The sequence below is a fragment of the Chanos chanos genome, chromosome 10 (genome assembly GCF_902362185.1).
Source record: "Chanos chanos chromosome 10, fChaCha1.1, whole genome shotgun sequence".
Lineage (NCBI taxonomy): Eukaryota > Metazoa > Chordata > Actinopteri > Gonorynchiformes > Chanidae > Chanos > Chanos chanos.
In genome coordinates this window covers 8,314,513-8,333,637 of record NC_044504.1, presented here as the reverse complement: position 1 = coordinate 8,333,637, position 19,125 = coordinate 8,314,513, and the positions used below count along the sequence as shown (strand labels likewise).

General features: G+C 41.8%; 1 protein-coding gene across 1 annotated transcript; it reads right to left on the bottom strand.

Annotated features, from left to right (window-relative positions):
- Positions 1 to 1,123: 1,123 nt before the first annotated feature.
- Positions 1,124 to 4,916, bottom strand: tmem198aa (transmembrane protein 198aa). The gene is made up of 4 exons (XM_030787159.1): positions 4,757 to 4,916; positions 3,511 to 4,086; positions 1,517 to 1,758; positions 1,124 to 1,276 (listed from the first exon to the last, which is right to left on the bottom strand). Exons 1-4 carry the CDS (start codon positions 4,914 to 4,916, stop codon positions 1,124 to 1,126), a joined length of 1,131 nt encoding a protein of 376 aa, XP_030643019.1.
- Between the last annotated feature and the right edge of the window lie 14,209 nt (positions 4,917 to 19,125).

The following is a 19,125-nucleotide window of genomic DNA, read 5'->3' as shown; positions in this document are numbered from 1 at the left end:
GGAGAAAAGAGGAGTTCCTTTCCTGGTTATTTTTTCTGTAAACCTTGATTGGGCAAGATTATACACGCACGCATGCTGTTTCAGAAAAATAACCGAATACTTCTATCCCAGTGCACACACACGCTCTCACGTGCACGCACACACACACACGCGCACACACACACACACACACACACACACACACACTGGAGTATGATTCTCAAAATTCTGATTAATCTCCAGTCCTCCAAACACACTCTCAACAGACAAGGACACTTTTATAGTCATACTAAAATTTTAATCTTCGCAACATCTGTAACTTTAGTGGACTACACCTACAGCCCCAAAGATTTTTGTGAGAGTATGTACCCACTGTGAAACCAGAGCAGATTAAGGCCATGGGAATTAAAACAACCGTGGAAATATTTGTTTCCGTAACTTCTTAATATCGATTTTTGTACGGCTCTCAGGGAGTCGGTCTCTTCCAGGATCCTGACCTAAGAGAGAACAGAGTAAACCTGCTTGCTGTAGGTCTAGAGGACTGGGAGAAAGCACGAACTTCCTCATCCCCCACTGTAAACAAAGTTATGCTTTCATAAAGCCTGTCCAAAGTTCTTCAGAAATAGGATTTAAATGTCTAACTCTTAGCTAAACAGAGTGTCTTTTTGGCAGAAGGACAGGAGGGTTTACATAGATTGAACTAAACATTGTCAAACCTCATTGCATCCCAGCTCATTCAGTGAATATGCATAACAAGTGAATAACATGCACCATGTCAAATGGATGCTGTCATTAAAAGTTCACTAATTTTACACCAAACTTTCTCAACAGGCCACACAAACACACATAATCTTCATCTAAAGCAATCATTTGAATCTGTTGGTCTTGTTCCACGTCATGTATTGAAGTGCATTTTTAGAACCAAACTACCTTTGAGAATGTACAAAGACATAACGGAGCCCTGCCATTGCACAGTCAGACTGTAAGAGCATGCAGAAAGTAAAAAGGGTTTAGTCCTTCAAGAAGAAGCCATCTCCTCTAGAGATCCTGACGGGAAACGGACCCTGGGCTCAAGACCGCAACTGAGAGAGGAAAGTTTTAGCGACTGGGGAAGGTAGTCCTGTCCCAGGGCAGTAGGGGGCAGTCAAACACGCACAGCTGGCCCTGCAGCAGCAGTCAGGGGCACCTGAGAGCCACAGTCATAGTCCAGGTCCACCGTGTGAGAGCCACTAATCAACCTGCCGTGGGAATAACCCCGCCTATCCACCTGTCTGTCCCGAAAATGTTGGATGTAGCTCTGACGGAGAAAACGAGAGAGAGGACAAAGGAGGAGAGAGAGAGAGAGAGAGAGAGACAAAGAGAGAAAGAGAGAGAGAGACAGACAGACAGAGAGTTAAACTGATTAACCTCTTTTTGGAAACACAGAAGAGAGGACAAATAGGCAGAAAATGGGAACTTAAGAGACTCAGTAACAGACATCGTAATGATAAATGATAAAACGAAGGGACAAGCAGCACTCTGAAACAGTGAGCCTTACAGGAGAGAGCACATCCCCGTCAAAGCGGCGAACGGTGTTGGGTTTCCTGCGGTAGGTGGGCTCGGGGTGTAGGGGTTTGGAGGGCGGGTCAGTGGGGTGGGGAGGAGGATGGTGGTACTGCTGCTGCTGCTGCTGCTGGGGTTGCTTGGTCTTTTTCTTCTTCTTTTTTCTGCACTCTCTCCTCTCCTCCTTCTGACGAATACGCATCAGCTGCACCCGTCTCTGCTGGTGACTTATAAATACTGTATTTACAGGGAGAGATAGGAAGGTAGAGAGAGAGAGAGAGAGGGAAAGAGTGAAAAACAGAGAGAGAGATTCATACACTATTATACACAAGATACATATTCATTACCACATGCATTTATTCAAGTCACATTTCAGAAACGGATGAAAATACACTTAGTCATTCATACAATCTCCAGCGCTCTTTGCGTAGTCATGAGAAAACAAGACAAAAAAACTTTCTGTCGAAAGGGCTTCAGATTTATCATTCCGCTCCAGCGCTACGACGGCAAACAAACCGTTGAATGTTTTGACACATTTTCCTGCACCTCATGACTAATTCCTCATCCTGTTCTTTGTCTCTGGTGGCTACAGCGGGATTATTTCTGTCCTTCATGGCACTCTGTTGTGCCAAAAGAGTACAGAGGCTCCATCTGTCAGGGAATTCACATAATGATCTTTCACTTCCATTCCTCCATCTCCTCCTCCTCCTCCTCCATCAACCCCGTCACCATCAGGGCCCCAAAACCTCACCCCACCCCCAAAAACAGGGCCCCCTGCTCATTAAACATCGCCATGCCAACCAGTACCAGTCCAGCCAAAGACTCCTGTTTATTTTCCTTCCTCTGTTTCGAAGCACATGCTTTGATTTGGTTTGGATGGGGAGGTTTGTTTTGATTGGCCGCGATAAGAAAAGCCGTCTTGAACGCACCCAACAGATTTTTAGCGACGCTCCGCTCCCGCCAGAGCAGGTGCATATCAGTGTAGCCCTGATTCTCTACATAGAAGCCTTTTCACTGTGTTATATATATATATCACTCTCGCGTGCTAATCCGACGTCAACTGAAGAGGCTCTCCAGGACTCTGCTCAAATCTTCGACAAAATCGTCCCTGGATACATCAGCACATTTTCTTAGCCAGACTTAGCCAGTAGGCTCTATGTTGGACCAGCTTCAAAGGGAGCCATTAAATAGGACACACAGAAATAGAATGGTGCTTCTGACCTCTGATCGTCACCCCCCCCCCCCCCCCACCAAAACAACATTTGCCAAATGGGAGAAACTTTTAATGAGCCTGAGGCTGATTCAATCAGGGAAATGAAGCACACAGACACGATGCTGCGTAAGCAAATGTTAAATAACAAAAAAAACAACAAACATACAATTCTCAGAATAACCACTTGCACTAAATTTGTGTGAACTTGTATAAGACAAACCTGGCCACAAAACACCCCTCTCCCATAAAGGCTATACACATCTCTTTCTGTAAGATGTTTGTTTTGCAAACTGTTCGGTCTGACTTGCTTGTTTGATCCTCACAGACTCCTCTAAAAAGTAGTGACTAGATGATTTGTTAGGGGCTACAGAAGGATTCATATGATGTGCAGTTTCAATGGAGACTTGTGATGTTTTAATGGAGTCAGAGAAAGATGAAGAGCACTTCTGAGCTTTGCGTATTCACAGTTTTTTTTCCCCACATCTGTCTTGTCACTGGTGTGTTCGTTCTCTGGGAGTTTCCAGGCCCTTATTCGGTTAAGCTGCTTTGTGACATTGTGTCCATTGTGAGATGCATTAAACTAAGAACAGTCAGTTAAGCATAACATGTTATAAATCTTTCTAAATAATCACTTAGCGTGTCTGGCTAAAGTCCTGAGTTGATTAGACAAATCAGCTAATGATTAGATATGACGGGAACACCCATCACATCTAGTCATTAAGAATCATTGAAAACTCTTGTCTGTTACACAGAAATGCAATTTGAGTTGAACTCACCCTCTGTGTGGGAATAACCCTCAGATGTCACCTTCCATTGAATGAGCACGCCCAGGACGGCAAGCGTGGGCCAAACTCCCATGACCGCCCAGGTGAACCAACACACGGGTCTCGGCGGTTTCACCGTCACACGTTCGGAAATGTAGTGCACGAGCGCCAACAGCTCCACAAAGTAGTCCACGGTGACGGTTATGATGGCGGAGCCGAAGACGGCGGTGGAGATGGTGGTAAAACAACGCTGCCACTGAAGGGTGAGGACCGCGAACAGCATCCCAGAACCCAGCAGAACCCCCAGGGGCAGCCAGACCGTCCGCGGATGGTAGAACTCTTCCAGGACCACCAAGGACGCCAGGGCCACCAACAGCCCCAAGAGAAGACCCACCATGAAGAGCCCCACGCTGCGCACTAGCATGGTGACGAGTCCGCAGAGGGTACCGATGCCCAGGCCGATCCCGACGCTGGCCTCCACGCTCAGCTGGGTGTCCAGGACACGCTCTTTATGGCACAACATGAAGATGATGACCGAGCCGAACATCAGACCCGTCAGGAACATCACGGCCTTGAAGCAGCGATAACCTGGAGAGAAAAAAAAGGGGGGGGGGCCAGGGGGCAGGGGGGCAGAAGGGAATGGGGGCAAAAATGAAAGGTCAAATGGAAAAACAAAGGAAGATAGTCAGTGTTTTAAAAGAAAGTTGATAAAGAAAAGGAAGGATGGGTGAAAAAGACAAGAGACAGTTTAGAGAGAGTGTGAAATATTTCTTTGTCTAAAACTAATGGACAATGTTTATGGAAAATACCTCCAGAAACATAATTCTCTCTCACTGTCTGACCTACCTGTGTCTGACAGCTAAACTGTAATGTCTGACACCCAGCAGTAAACAAAGGCAGTTTGTGTATATACGTGTGTGAGTGTGTTTGTGGGTAAAACAGAGAGGGAGAGAGAGAGAGAGAGAGAGAGAGTGAGAGAGAGAGAGAGATAGACATACTGCCATTTGTCAGAACTGAAACTGGTATGGATATGCTCAGCATGACTAATCAAGGACAAAAATATTCCCAGAAACCCTTGGGAGTACTCATCGTTCACGTTATCTCAGGCTTATGTTTGCTCTGTAAATATCACTTTCACTCCTCCTCAGAGAAGACTCAGCATTTGCTTTTGCAGGAAGATTTAATGCAGCGTTACAACCCACAACCTAGCTTTCAAGAAGCCCCTGAAATCCCAGGATTCCCTGCCTCTGTGACCTACCAAAGAAGCAGTAGATGATCCCGAAGAGGCAACACATTGAGCAGATGACAGAGTGAACAACCTCATAGCGTCGCACTATCTCCTTCTCACAGCTGAGGGGCTGCTCTGGAAGCCCCTCCCCCGAGGGCAGTCCCCGCCTAAATGCCAGGATCGTTGTCATGGCGACAGCGTAACGGGCTGGAAGAGGGTGTGGTCTGGTTTTAGGGGGAGGGATAAGATGAGATGGGACACGAGCCAATTAGGGTGAGTTTCCCATCCAGAAAGATCCGTCTGAAAGCAGAAGAAAAGATTAATATGGTGTTTAATATGTATGTAAATATGCATGCTAATGCATATCCAAACATAATCACGGCACAGCTTTGTAATAGTCAGTTACACACGGCCAACAGCGCACAATTAGTTACTGTATTATAGTAATAAATTATGCCTGGCAAATGACTGGACTCAAAACAGTTACCAGAGGCATGTAAAACAAAGAGGAACCTAAATTTGAGCTTACAGTTATAAATATGAGCACACATCACCCTGAACTGACATGAAGTGAAAATAAACCCTTTTCAACCTCCAATCTGCCATTTTTCTCACTGCTTTTCTATTACGACCTGTTCAACGTAATTCAATCTCAGTAATGCACGCGTGGTTCAAAAACATGTGTCGTTCAATCCACACGACCAAACATCAATAGACCAGGGAACCAATGTTCAAAGGATTCTTCAGCGCTGAGCCAGAGGAAACGCTGTGGTGTTGTTGGAGTGCATGCTGAAAAAGGCTCGAGGATATCAGCATGATCTAATGGTTTTTGAGTGCATTAAATGAAGTGCATTACATTTTGGTTTTTTTAGGAGAACGTATACAGTGTAAACCATAACACTAGCTCTGATGAGCTCATAGCCTGACACACAGCCAAACAATTAGGGCCTAAGGAGGAGAGAGATATTATAAAACGTCAGTGTCCTTTAGTAAACCGAACCCTACCGCTCTGCATCCCTTTCCGGAAATCTCTCGATTACAGCTCATCCAGTTATGAGCCAGTTACCAAAAAAAAAAGAAAAAAAAGAGAGAGAGAGAAAAAAAAAGCTATATTTCCAGAGATCTTGTTTGACGAAAACAAACAGACTGGTGCAGTGGGCCAACAGCTCATTTTAACCTGTTCCTTTGACTCCAGTCTAATCCAAAAGTCAGCACAAAAGCCTCTTACATTTTTTTTGCTGTCTAACCATTAATAACCATCGCTAATTGGCGTAGAGCTCATTTAGCAACCAGTACAATGCTAATCATGTTAAACAAGTCAGATATTCACAAAAAACAAAACAAAACAAAAAAATAACAAAATATATGAATAGAAAACGAACTTGTCTGTTTAGAGGCAGTGAGATGTTTGGGAATTGTGTCAGGAGGATCAAATTGTGAACGCGATTTTGAACAAAGCTGCTATTATTTTGTTGGAAAAGGCTGACCAGAACAAGAGCATGTCCTTTGAGAAATCACTAAATAAAAATGAACACCTTGTACACAATAATCTTTCGTTTCCTGTCTGTTGTCATAACAACTAAGAGATTTTGGAATACTTCATGCCATTAAGTACTTGGCAAATAAGAAAAAGGTTCAACACCATAGCAACAGCCTGAGAACCAATCAAGGTTTCAGTCTGCCCAGTATTTCTCTCCTTCCCCAGGAGCCCCTCCCCTACAGAATACGAGACGTAAACAATAAGTCACAACACCATGTGAGAGAGAGAGAGAGAGAGAGAGAGAGAGAGAGAGAGAGAGAGCATGCGAGAGGGGGGGGGGGGCTGACTTTTTATAAGTAATTCTGATTAGTTTAACTAATTCTTCTCATCTCATCAACCTATTCTTTCCACTCAAGGCTTAAAGACAACACTTAAAAGTCATCAAAAAAGACTGGACTGCACACAGTTTATTGTCACACGGGAGCCCTTCACTAATAACACTGACAGAAAAAGAGAGAGAGAGAAAGAGAGAGGGAGATAGAGAGAGAGAGAGAGAGAGAGAGAGAGAAAGAGAGAAAGAGAAAGAGAGAGAGAGAGAGAGAGAGAGAGAGAGAGAGAGAGAGAGAGAGAGAGAGAGAGAGAGAGAGAGAGAGAGAGAGGAAGATGGCCTCATCTGTATTGTCATACTGCTGTATGTGTGGAGTGAGGTCATGTTACCACATCATGTCCAGATCCAGTTCCTATTACAACAAACACTCCTACAAGAATCTATTTGAATTACAAGCAATTCATCATGTCTTCTACTTCTCCAAAGGGATCTTGGGCAGTCTCTTCTCTCCCTTGATAGTGCTTATGAGTTCAGTTCACTCCTCATCTGTTACAGTAGGAGATGTCGGTCATGATCCAGCACAACGGGCTCTATTGAGCGAGCAGCTAAACATAAATATTTCACCAAGAGCGTTGGGAGGCCCACAGAGAGAATGTCAGCAAAATGAGGGCACAGACCAGTGTGTGTGTGTGTGTGTGTGTGTGTGTGTGTGCAAGCGAAAACACATGTCTACCTAAAACAGAAGACAGAAGACGTTGCAGTCCCAGGGGTCTGAGTGTGTTGTATGTGTTCTGTCTGCTCTTTCTGATATACAGAGGTCAGCTTCCTGGTTCACATAATATAGGTTTGAATGCATGGATAGCCATTTGGGTTAAACAGACCAGCTGAGGAAAATGCATTGTAACTAATGGTATACATTGTACATTGCTAAATATAGATTAGGAACACCAAGGGGCGCAACATGGTACATTTACTGCCAGAGCCAGAGTTGATCTCACTCACACACACACACACACACACACACACACATCACTTTAAATACACAAACACAGACAGACAGAGACAGATACAGACAAAACAGTACAGCATAAAAGGTTTACTACTGTCTTAAACTGCTCATTGTCTATTTCATCACAGTAATATTCTGCCCTGAGACATCTACTGTTTCTCCAACCTCTGGAGGTGGTAAATTTTTTTGTGCTGAAAAAGAAAAAGACTCCTCTGTTTCATAACCTTTTCATCTACCTTTCACACCTGTCACACCATGAAATTTCATTTTGTTCATTCGCTCAGTTCTTCATTTACAGAACTGCAGTGATTCTACCCGCGGTGTACGGGGATATGGAACGCAGAACCATCTAGAACAGCAGGTGCATGGCCCAACACACAGGTGCTAGCTGAGAGAAAAACCAAAAAATATCCTTTTTTAAAAGCCTCTGTTTCTGTATCCCACCATTCTTGGTGTGAAGTTCAGGATGTCAAGGGTACGAAAGAGAGGAATGATGGACGGATGTGGAGGCGATGGACGGATGGATGGACAGAGGAAACCTTGGTGCACTGGCTTGCCTAGCAGAGAGACCTGAGTAGTGAAGGGTGATAAAGAACACAGTGCAGGAAGCGAAAGCCCAGGCTGCAGTAAACCCCATAATCTTGTTGAGGGCTCCAGCTCTAAAGTCCATTAGCCCTGTACAAACTCTCCTCCTCTCGACCTGGATGAGATCAGTGCTGCAAAACATGTGTGTGTGTATGTGTGTGTGTGTGTGTGTGTGTGTGTGCGCGCATGCGCACGTGTGTGTGTGTGACAGCACATCAATGGTCTATTGCAATGGGTTTTAAGAGGCATTTGGTGTTTTGAGTTTGACATATTCAGATTCAGCACTCAGCGCTTAGCATGGATAAATATAAATGTAAGGTGTGAGGAAGCACAGATATCTGTCACTCCACGGAGATCATCTGGTCTCTATTACAACAGTCTGCTCACACACTACACCCACTCTTTCTGGGCAACGTCCCCAAAGTCTGCTCAGTGTTTGTATGTGTGTGTGTGTGTGTGTTCTCACCTCATCAACCACCTGGAACACATTAAATGCGACAGTATGAATGATCATTATGACAAACATGGCATAAATTAATGACTTATCACTATGTTATCAGGGTGTGAATAACAACATTTATTAATTGCTTATTAATTGCTACCCAAGATCTGAATTCACCATCTTACACCGTCAGGGAAATGAGATTAGAGAATGAAAGTGTGCGGCACTAGATAGCTCTAATAGATAGTTCTGGCATTTACCCAAATGAATCTGGGTTTAAACTTTCATTTAAATCCTGTAGACTTTCACAGGCGCAGTGGTAGATTAACTGTGGGAAGAGATGAGAGAAGACGATGATTAAAGTGAAGATGAGAGGGAAAGCAGGTAATGATGGAGAGGTGACATCTGCTCGACAGTTTCACTTAAGATTTCATTCAAGTCAAAACACAGTTTAGTGGGAGGGTGCAGTGCCTCATATTTTAGCTTAAAAAGATATTATCACTATATTCTTTCTAAAATTCCTCTGAAGGCATTATTGGAGCACACAGTGAACAGTGAATAGCAACAAATTCAAAGTGATTTCTTTGTGTGACAATACAGCTATAATATAGGAATGACCCGTCAACCCTTTAATCAAGCATTTTTCTCCCCATCCTTTCTCCTAGTTTCATAATCACATACATACACTGTTGGTCAGGACGGGGGAATGTGGGAGGGTTTTTTCTTTGTGCGTGTGTGTGTGTTTGAGAGAGGGGGGTGAGGGTGGCGGGGCCTCAACTCTCAATTTTTCTTCACAAGCATCAAGTGAAGATTATTTAAAGGGCAGACTGACCTCTGTCATAAACTGTGAATCCAAATCAAACGGTTTGGCGATTTCTCAGCCTGCCTTGGCTGAGGATACAGAGCCTCTATTGAGCTATTCTTGGCCTGACTCTGAGCAGAACCTCTGACGTTCACTGAAGCAGAAACGACTGTAACATGGGGAAGACTGGACAGAGGAACCTACACTGACTAACTAGCATAGACAACTCCCAGAACGCCAAGAATGGCAACCCAATGACACAGAGAAAGAAAAGAAGAAACGTGATGGGGGGAGAGGGGGGGGTGTTCAAATCCTAAATATTTTGTAGTAGCTGATGTTTGCTGCACAACAATATCAATGTCGAGTGTTTTCTATTGCCCATGTTCTTAATTCATGAGTAACACTTGTGTGTGAAGTCCCTCCTTACACATGCTTGAACCTGAATGCATAAGTTTTTACGCTCTTCACTGTCTGCAAACCTTGCTTAAATTGTCTGAGAGCTGAAAACGTGCGCGCGCACACACACACACACACACACACACACACACACACACACCCCTACTAATTTGTGCCACTTTTCAACAGATCACAACAACTATTATAGTAAATTCCCATCACTATCTGCATGATCCACACGGTGAAGAAATGAATAACAGACTGGCAGACATGCATTCACTATCTCTGACACTGTTTATCAGGGCTTTCAAGCGTCACCAATAAAACACCTTGGAGTCAGTGTTGCAGTTTCAAACCATGGCTTTCACAGGGTTTCCGCAGCTCACCGATAACAGAACAAAACAATGTGTTTAAGCTTTAACGTTAAACTAACGGACCAGTTATGCTGACTTCTTAATGGATTTCAAGGATGCAGTGTATTTCCGTCTTCAGAATCTCAGATCATAAACCACAACTACAGGACGTGGTCTCGTCAGTTACCAGCGGTAGGTCAGTGCAATTGTATTAATGTCCGCGGTTGCGGACGTCCAATGATGATGCTAAGCGCTAACACTGTACAAACACACTTAATTCACTGTTTGCCAAACCGTAATGAGGAACAGCTGGAGACAGCCCTTGAGCTGATCGAGCTCCAAAGAAAGCCCGGTCAGTACTGACAGGTTGACAGGATCCCAAATAGGCTTTCCACAGATTAGGTACATACTCCTCAACTGAGTTACAGCGCTAGGAATACAAGCCAGCGTTACGGTCTGCAGGCAGTGTAGAGTTTAGCAAAACTGAAGGGTTTTTTTTGGTTGGTTGTTTTGTTTGTTTGTTTGTTTGTTTAAAAGACACTTCTCGGGATTCTCTCTCTGTGTTGAGACATGCCCTAAATTACTTGATAACAAATAACGTTGGGCGCTGGATTTCAGTTGAGTTGAACAAAAAAAAATTTTTTGATTTCGAAAGTTACTTTACAAACTCGAAAGCACATATCTATTATACTTCACTTCATCTGTGACGTCCAGAGGTGTTAAATGCTTTCACAACATTTGAAATAAATCATAACTGTAGCTTCCTGTGACCCTGCAGGCCTCCATAAGCCATTGAATTTCTTTAGCATCATACTGTATTATAGTTACTCAGCCAGATCCATCCGTCAGTCTTCACATGTGGCACCAAGGACATGTATGACTCTGAGGATCGCTGGATGTCTCATGAGTCAGATACTCAGGCATCCAATCCCTCACATTTATAGAGGCCTCTAGACCAATGAGTGTGCCTCTGTTACATAACACAGAGCATTGTTGAAGAAAACACTCAATGAGATTAAGTTTCCTCACAAAACTGTAAAGATTTTAGCTCTAGCACAAAACAATATATTGGTTATGTGTCAGCTGCTGGCTGTTCTGGGGTTTTTTTTCCCCACTGTTGCTTTGCAATTCTGTGTGTTCACAGCTACAGGAAATGAAAGTTGCCGAAAAAACCCAAGGTCCATTTTGTGTTCATTGAACATTTATTATATTAGAATATTTAAATCTCTTTTTCTGTCTCTATTTGTCTCTGTGTCTCCATGGTGTTAGAGCATCTGCATCTATTATCTATAGTTAGGGGGAAGGACGGCAGCGAAGTAGATTAATGAGCTTAGCATCGACTTTCTCTCCCCCCCCCCCCCCCCTTACACACACACACACAATCTCTCTCTCTCTCTTTCTCTCTCTCTCTCTCTCTCTCTCACACACACACACACATTCATTCTCTCTCTCTCTCTCACACACACACACATACACACATTCTTTCTCTCTCTCACACACACACACAGACACTCTTATTCATTCTCTCTGTCTGCCTTTTTTACCTCTGTCTCTTTCAGCCTCTTTCTCTTTTTATCTCTCTCACTTCTCTGTTCTATTTCCCACTTTCATGCTTTCCCAATCTTTACTCCACTCCCTCCTCTCCTCCAAACCCTATACATTTCCTCTCACACTCCGTTACGCACCACACCTCTCTGTCTCCTCACAGTCTCTCTCTCTCTCTCTCTCTCTCTCTCTCTTTCCATCCGACCACCTCCCCGCTCCTCTCTTCCTCACTCTTCACCTTTCTCTCTAATATCTGGCATGTTCAGCCCCCACCCCCACTACATTTAAATACTAAACTGTTTAGTCCACCACTGTATAACTGAATTTGACAAGCCTAGAATACTGCTGCTGACACACTGTGCACATTATTACGTAACATAACTACCCTCATCGTTACACAACACAGAAACTGCATTGTGCACAATTTTGCTCTTATGATCATTTTTCAGCAGTACACCATCCACACAACTCCACAGACCCATTGTCTCAGTGATACACTCTCTGCTCTGAATTAAAGCACAATGGTTTTTATGGCTGGGTTAGTGTATGGCAGACTGTGGAAGGATTGTAGGAGGAGACGGTTTCTTAGTGCTCTCCATGGGCACTTCATATAGTTATCAGGACTGTGTACAATTATATAGGGAGTCAATTTGCGAACAGATGATCAAGACCCCGATTAACTGAACTGGTGTTCGTGAGTAACCCTGAAAGAAAAAACGGGTCACACAGGTGGTGTTCCTGTGTAACAGAACTGGAAAAAAATCATGGCATAAAAGCAATTTTAAACAAATAAAATGGGATAAGACATGCCATGCATACATAGTCTGCTTCACAAGACCTCTCACTACAGTTGAAACCGTGGAATAAAAGCATATTGGCTATGTAAGCTTTTTAATGTATGGCTCTGTCTGCCAGTAAGACCAGGCGCCTGTCGACTGCAGAAAGGATGTTGGCCACTTCTTCACTACATAATTTCCTGGAGCACATTAGTGATGGTCAATAAATTCTGTCAGGATAAAAGCCTTTTGATTTTTCTAAAAGCTGTTTTGTTACCACTAACACTGAATCTTAAACAATTTTTTTTCTGCCATAACATAGATGGACATAGTGTGCTTTTCAAGGACTTGATTATTAAATCATACTGTTATGAGTGTGACGACATTCAGGAAGATTTACAGAGACTGTGAACTTTTGGGAATAAACTAATGAATCACAGATCCGCACATGGGAGTAGCTCTGGTTTTGCTCTTGTTCTCAACATCGAGTACTCCATGTTCAAACTGTACTAAACTGGATCAAACAAACAAAACAAATAGCAACAAAAGCATTTCATGCTTCAGTGACATCAAATTCAGCCCACATATAACTACCTTCTACTTAGGACAGTTTTCCACATTCCATGTCCCATATTTTCCAGCCACTTAGAGAGTAGATGTGAGATGACTGACATTCATTAGTAACGGTGCACTAGTTTTAATAATGTCTTTTCACACACACACACACCTTTCTTAAGACAATATCTGCTCTCTGCCCTTTCTGAGTACTGTAAACATTCCTCAGGTGGGCACTGGTATGCATGCAGTCCTGTGACCAAGACCCTTCAGTAAGAACTGCGCAGCCCTGTCTGTGATGGTAGGACTACCCTCTGCTGTCGCTCGTAATTTCAATGTTTATCATCATTTTATCTGTAATACGTTGTCAAGGTGCAGAGTCAAAAATGAATTTGGAAGATGAATCATCCAAATTCTCGGAGCCAGAATAAGACGAGTGAGAGTTAATTGGTTGTTTCTGGACTATGAGGTCATTTTTCAGTTACTGAAAACCCTGTTTGTTAACCTTCACTATTATCATCATTGGCAACAGACACTCCCTCCCCACCCAACAACTGATAACATCCAGCACACACAAATAAAAAAAGCTATTGAAAACAATCGTTTTGGAGATCTGTGTTCTTTCTTTCTTGGGATTAAACATGATTTAGTTTCGCGCAAACGCTTTCCTCTATGAGGAGTCTTTGAACCTTATGGACTTAAATGTCACCAAAACAAAGAGCTGCTGTCGTCTTTCAAGTGGAAAACCGTAATGGTACGAAATGAGATTAGTTACGCGTTTTGCTGAACAAAAGCAACTTGAATTCTAACGAAGTATGTTTCGTTCCTTCTTTTTTTTTTTTTACTTGAGCTGACCAGAACAGCTTCAAACGATGATCCCCATGTTATCAGACAATGGGTGAACGCTGTTATTCTGAACACGTGATGTATTCAACAGCTATGGAGCGCATTTTGGGGACTCGCGTGGGTTTCGTTCTGCACACTTGTTTGTCAAACCTACAACCACAGTGATTTGATGAGAAATTTAACCACACTGGTTGTTAGATATCTACGCATACTCACTATCTACTACTGTAATTGCGATAAAACACAGTAGTACTATGCTGACACCACTGATTTGAAGCAGCCAACACTGGTTACAGCGTGCAGAAACAAAAGAACAGAGAGTACACAATGGGTAGGAACAATAGGATCTAGGCGCTTTATGTTTCCAGCGCATATCTCGTCTAAAACGTGAGCAACTGCCGTGTAACTGATGGATGACCATTGAAACCACGATAAGAAAATCAAAACAGTAACTGTTACAGGACCGTTCATACTTTTGACCAATGCAAGTGCAGAGTGACAGTAAACTGAAAAGCCATTACACCCATTCACAACAACGCTCTGCTGAGAACGAAATTCCGAGCGAATCACTGAATCCTGCAACAATTTCTCACAAATGCTCTTACACACTGAAAACAACGAATTCCTCTGGTCAGCATAATACATAATGTTTGACATTACAGTAACTTACCCTGTTTACCAATCAGCATTCAGGAGTTTTTATTTCCATTGAAGGATAACTCTCTTCTTCGATTATGGCAATTATGATAAACATCCTCAGTCGTTAGTTCTGCTCAGCTGCTTGAAACACCTCGACTAAATCCAAGCTCTTTTGTTGCTGACAAAAGGAAACGAGAGTAGTGGCAGGTGGTGTTTTCGCTTTCTTCCCTCTTATCAAACACGCAACACTTAGCACTTATAGAAATACGTCCGAGAACACATCAGTTGGCCCTTCTCCATGATTTGTCCAGCAAGCACTTCTGCCACCAAAAACTGTTGTTAGTACAGGATGAAATGTAAGTCGTTGCCAAATAACAACCTAGTAGAGGTGGCTACAGTCCCATATTTTCAGGAGAATCCTGGAGAATCCTGAGACGCTCGCCAGTTCCAGCCTGCGAGGCTTTGTTTGGAGTGTACCATTTGCGACAGAAGAACGGGGCGGCGCAGAAAGGCAGGAGAGCAAATTGCACATCATTATGAGGGGGGCGGGGTATTCCATTCATGATTTGCTACGTGATTATTTTTAGTCCAACATTAAATTAGGTATAGGTCAATATTGCTTTACATACGTGAACAGAAAGCATTAATTGATTTTAAAAAACTGCACAAACTTAAACCGACATTTCAAAATCTCAGCCACTGCTTGTCTTGATTTTGCTTTTCTGGATTTCCATATCCACCCTATGTATTATGTTCTTATCATTTTTGTAGAGACGGTATCACATTGTATCCAAAGTTTCACACTATGCATCCAGCTGGTTTTAGATTGCTAATTAAGATAACATGGGGTAAAATATATACAGGTATAACTCCATGTACACCCCTCCCTCCAATATCTCTCTATTCTGACACTTTTTGTACTAGACAAACCTGTCTAGAAATCAGGTAACTAAATCTTTTATTTCTTCTACATCCACAAATATTTACATAACCCCCTCTTTGTAACCAGCTGTTTTCCCAGCACACTATCTGTCTCTGTCTCTCTCTCTGTCTCAGTTTCTCTCTCTCTCTCTCTCTCTCTCTCTCTCTCCCTCTAAAATCTACTTAGACACATTTTGTTCCAGCAATGACAGTAATAGCTCTAAAACCCCCTTTAAAATAGAAAAAAGAGACCTTTACTATAAAATGACCCTACTTGTCCAATGTTCATGTCCTCTTGCAGACATCCAATCAACATAATAGATCGAGAGCTCAACCACACATGCACACACACACACACACACATATGCACCAGATCTTTCCCTTGTTATCGACATAGCTAGAGTGAATTCAAAATTTGGTGTCATGAATGTATGAAAAATATTGGGTAAGAGACATGCCTACAGAGCTGTGTAGCACTGAAACAGAGGAGTGTTAATATCAAGAGTAAATTATCTCTTTTCTGGAGATATATCATTTGTTTAACATATTTATATTTTCATTGCACATGTAGTGGAAACTGAGACAGATAGGGACTTACAATGTTATTCAGTTGATAGGCACTCAACTCAAGGACAGACTGACAATCATATCTCACATTTATAATACAGAACCTTTTTCCAGGCTTATGCTTGTCACACACTCTCACATACTGTGTGTTTCCCTCATTGTTTATCAGTATTGTATGACTGCTTGATTGTATAGACTCATTACATCTTGCTAAATAACACTATAAAGATATCACTCACATTACATTCATCCTGTCGCATGTGTTACTGTCATGTTTTGTGTAAATTCTCTGTACCTGTGGTATCTTGCACTTATGTTCTTTCACATTATACCAATTAGATGTATGCACATTTATGCGAGTCGCTCTGCATGAGAGGATCTGATGAATGCAGCAAAGCAAATACAAAAACGAAAATCATCCGTGGAAAGAAATACACAAAAGCACAAAGACATCAAGAGCTGCACGCGTGGATCTAGTGTAGTGTATCTCTTGATGCCTCTGGTGTGTGTCCTGTAGTCTTCAGAGGTCAGCAGTTACAAAGCTCTTGTTACGTTGTGTTCCTTGCCAGAACATATTTAAAAATCTGTCAGAGACTAGCTGCTTTGAGAATCTGTATGGTACATGGTGCAGTGTGAACTGTGCTGTGGTGCTCCAGTATTCTCCTTTTACACATTTTTAAACAACGTCTTGTTTTAAAAGCGTGTGCTTTCCTTCATCATGTTCGTTTACGGCTCCATAAAGGGAATCACGGTTCCTCACATAACATCCAGTCCTGTAAGGCATTGGTTTAAAAATTAAAAAAAAACAAAAAACTACCAGGACAAAGAAGGAATAGTTTGTTAATGAAGATCAAGAGTCATTATGTTTCTGTAAAACTGAACTGCTAAATCAAAAGATTAAATGTGTTCATTAAAACGGAATGTCTCAAACATCTGTGGAGTAGCACCCATGGGCAGCAGTTGAATTCATTAGTGTTTGATTAGCTGAATTAAATCACTTTTGGCACAAGGATAGATGGGTAAGATAAGGGATTTAAACTTACCAAGAATGAAATCAAAAGACTCTAATAAAGATACATCTGTGCATATAAAAACATAATTATTTAATGGTAATTATCCTCGTATTTATTATGATTTCTCTACGTAGCTGGACAGGCAATCTGTGAATTAAGGCACATGACACTGCAAAACAATCGAAAAGATAAATAAACTTGTCAATTGTCCTCTGACAGAATGGTAAATCAGTACTAGACCCTGACAATTCTCCCTGAGGGACTCACATGTTACTCATACATTCACCCAGCAAGACTGAGATGTGCTATATACAGGAGACAAGGGACAAGCCATGCAGAAAGAGGGAGAGTCAGATAAAGGAGAGAGAGAGAGAGAGAGAGAGAGAGAGAGAGAAAGAGAGAGAGAGAGCGTGCAAGTGAGATGCGCTTAAGCCATGTGAACAGAAGAAGAAACAGAATAAGACAATAAAACACTGGTGAAATTAGAGCTGAAATAAGTGATCCCAGTGTGACCAAGACAGTAAGTGTAGTCAACAACAAAAGCAATGGATTTACCTTAAGTCATATATTACAAGTAAAGAAAATTGAACTTCTGTGCCTCTAAACAGTACGTTTCTGTTTTCCTTTTGTTATTTGTGTAAAGCAGAAGATATACATTTTTGTTGTATTTTTTGGAAAACAAGGAGTAGTTAATATTTATCTCTATAACAACTCAAAGTTTTGTTTGTGCTGCTGGTGCAGAAGTACAATGAAGAATGCTACTGCCCCCATGTGGTGAGATGCTCTGAGTGCAACTGAACTTAATAAGTCATATTAATCAGAAAATACTCTGGTCAACTATAAAAATGAAACACGATTGGAATGCACTTTATGTTAATGTTATGTCAATGTTACTTTTTGCTTCATCATAGCATGATTCTTCCTTTGGCTTAAAATACAATAACACTATTTTGTCTCATACACTATGTACACACTCTATATGAACATTTTAATCAGAGGAAACACACATTTACTAATAGTGAGATGTGATATGAGTTAGACTCTATACCAAAATGGCTTGTTCTTCTCTTCCTCTTTGAATCACAGGCAGTGTGCAGGCACCAAACATACTATTTGATGATACAAGGCATTCATTCAAATGACATTATAAGCAGCCAACAAAACCCAAGTTAAAACAAAGTCTAATCAACCAGGAAGAAAGCCTATGCATCTCTGACTTTCCTGTGAAAAACAGTGGTCTGAGCTGTTCAAAACAATCATTTATGCTCTCGCAAATCTCCTAAAGGCTTCTTAAGAGAACACATTGACCCTATCTGTGAGCCTAACAGTGCTCTCTTTATGTCTAACACGTCTGCTGGGATTCCTTATGAGGTCTTGTCAGCTTGAGTGAACACTATAGAAACAGCTGCCTATTTCAGTAATGATAGTAGAAATAATCTATATATATATCACTGTTATGGTTTGCTTTCTGAATGAGGGTCATTTGAGTGTTGCTGGTTTTGTTTCTGTTGTTTTAGCTGTTGTTTAAGCATGGTTGAAACGTTGCCAGTCAAATGTTAAATCAGAGGTGGCATACGTGAATGACCGAATGAGAACTGTAACAAAACTCTGTGGATGCCTCTGAATATGTTTACTTTTCTTAAAAGTGATCATTGTCAAAGTGCATTCAGACTTTAGCTCAGTGTGATGGGGTTATTGAGGAGCATCTCCAATGATTCAGTAATTTAAACAAATTTTGAATAATATACATACAAGAGGCTCATCAATGATCTTTCTAAAATATTTTACAGATGATAATGGTTCGGCAGGAATACACTGGACAGATTACAGTACACTCATTAGTAGATGGTGAACACAAGAATTTTATAGCAATCTTAGACAAGAACAAGAATGGTGAAATTTCATGAGAAATCCCCAAACACCAGCATGTATGAACATGTAAGTGCTATTTATAATAAATAATCAACGATATTTGTTCTGTTTTATAGTGTATCTCTGAACCTAAAACTCATGTCATGAACAATCAATCAAAATATAGTCTCCGGCTCACGTTTGAGTTTAGCGTCACGGTTCTAAAGACTCTCCATTATGATGACTTCATAATAATGCAAAAATGCATCTTTGTATCTTATTCCTGTGATG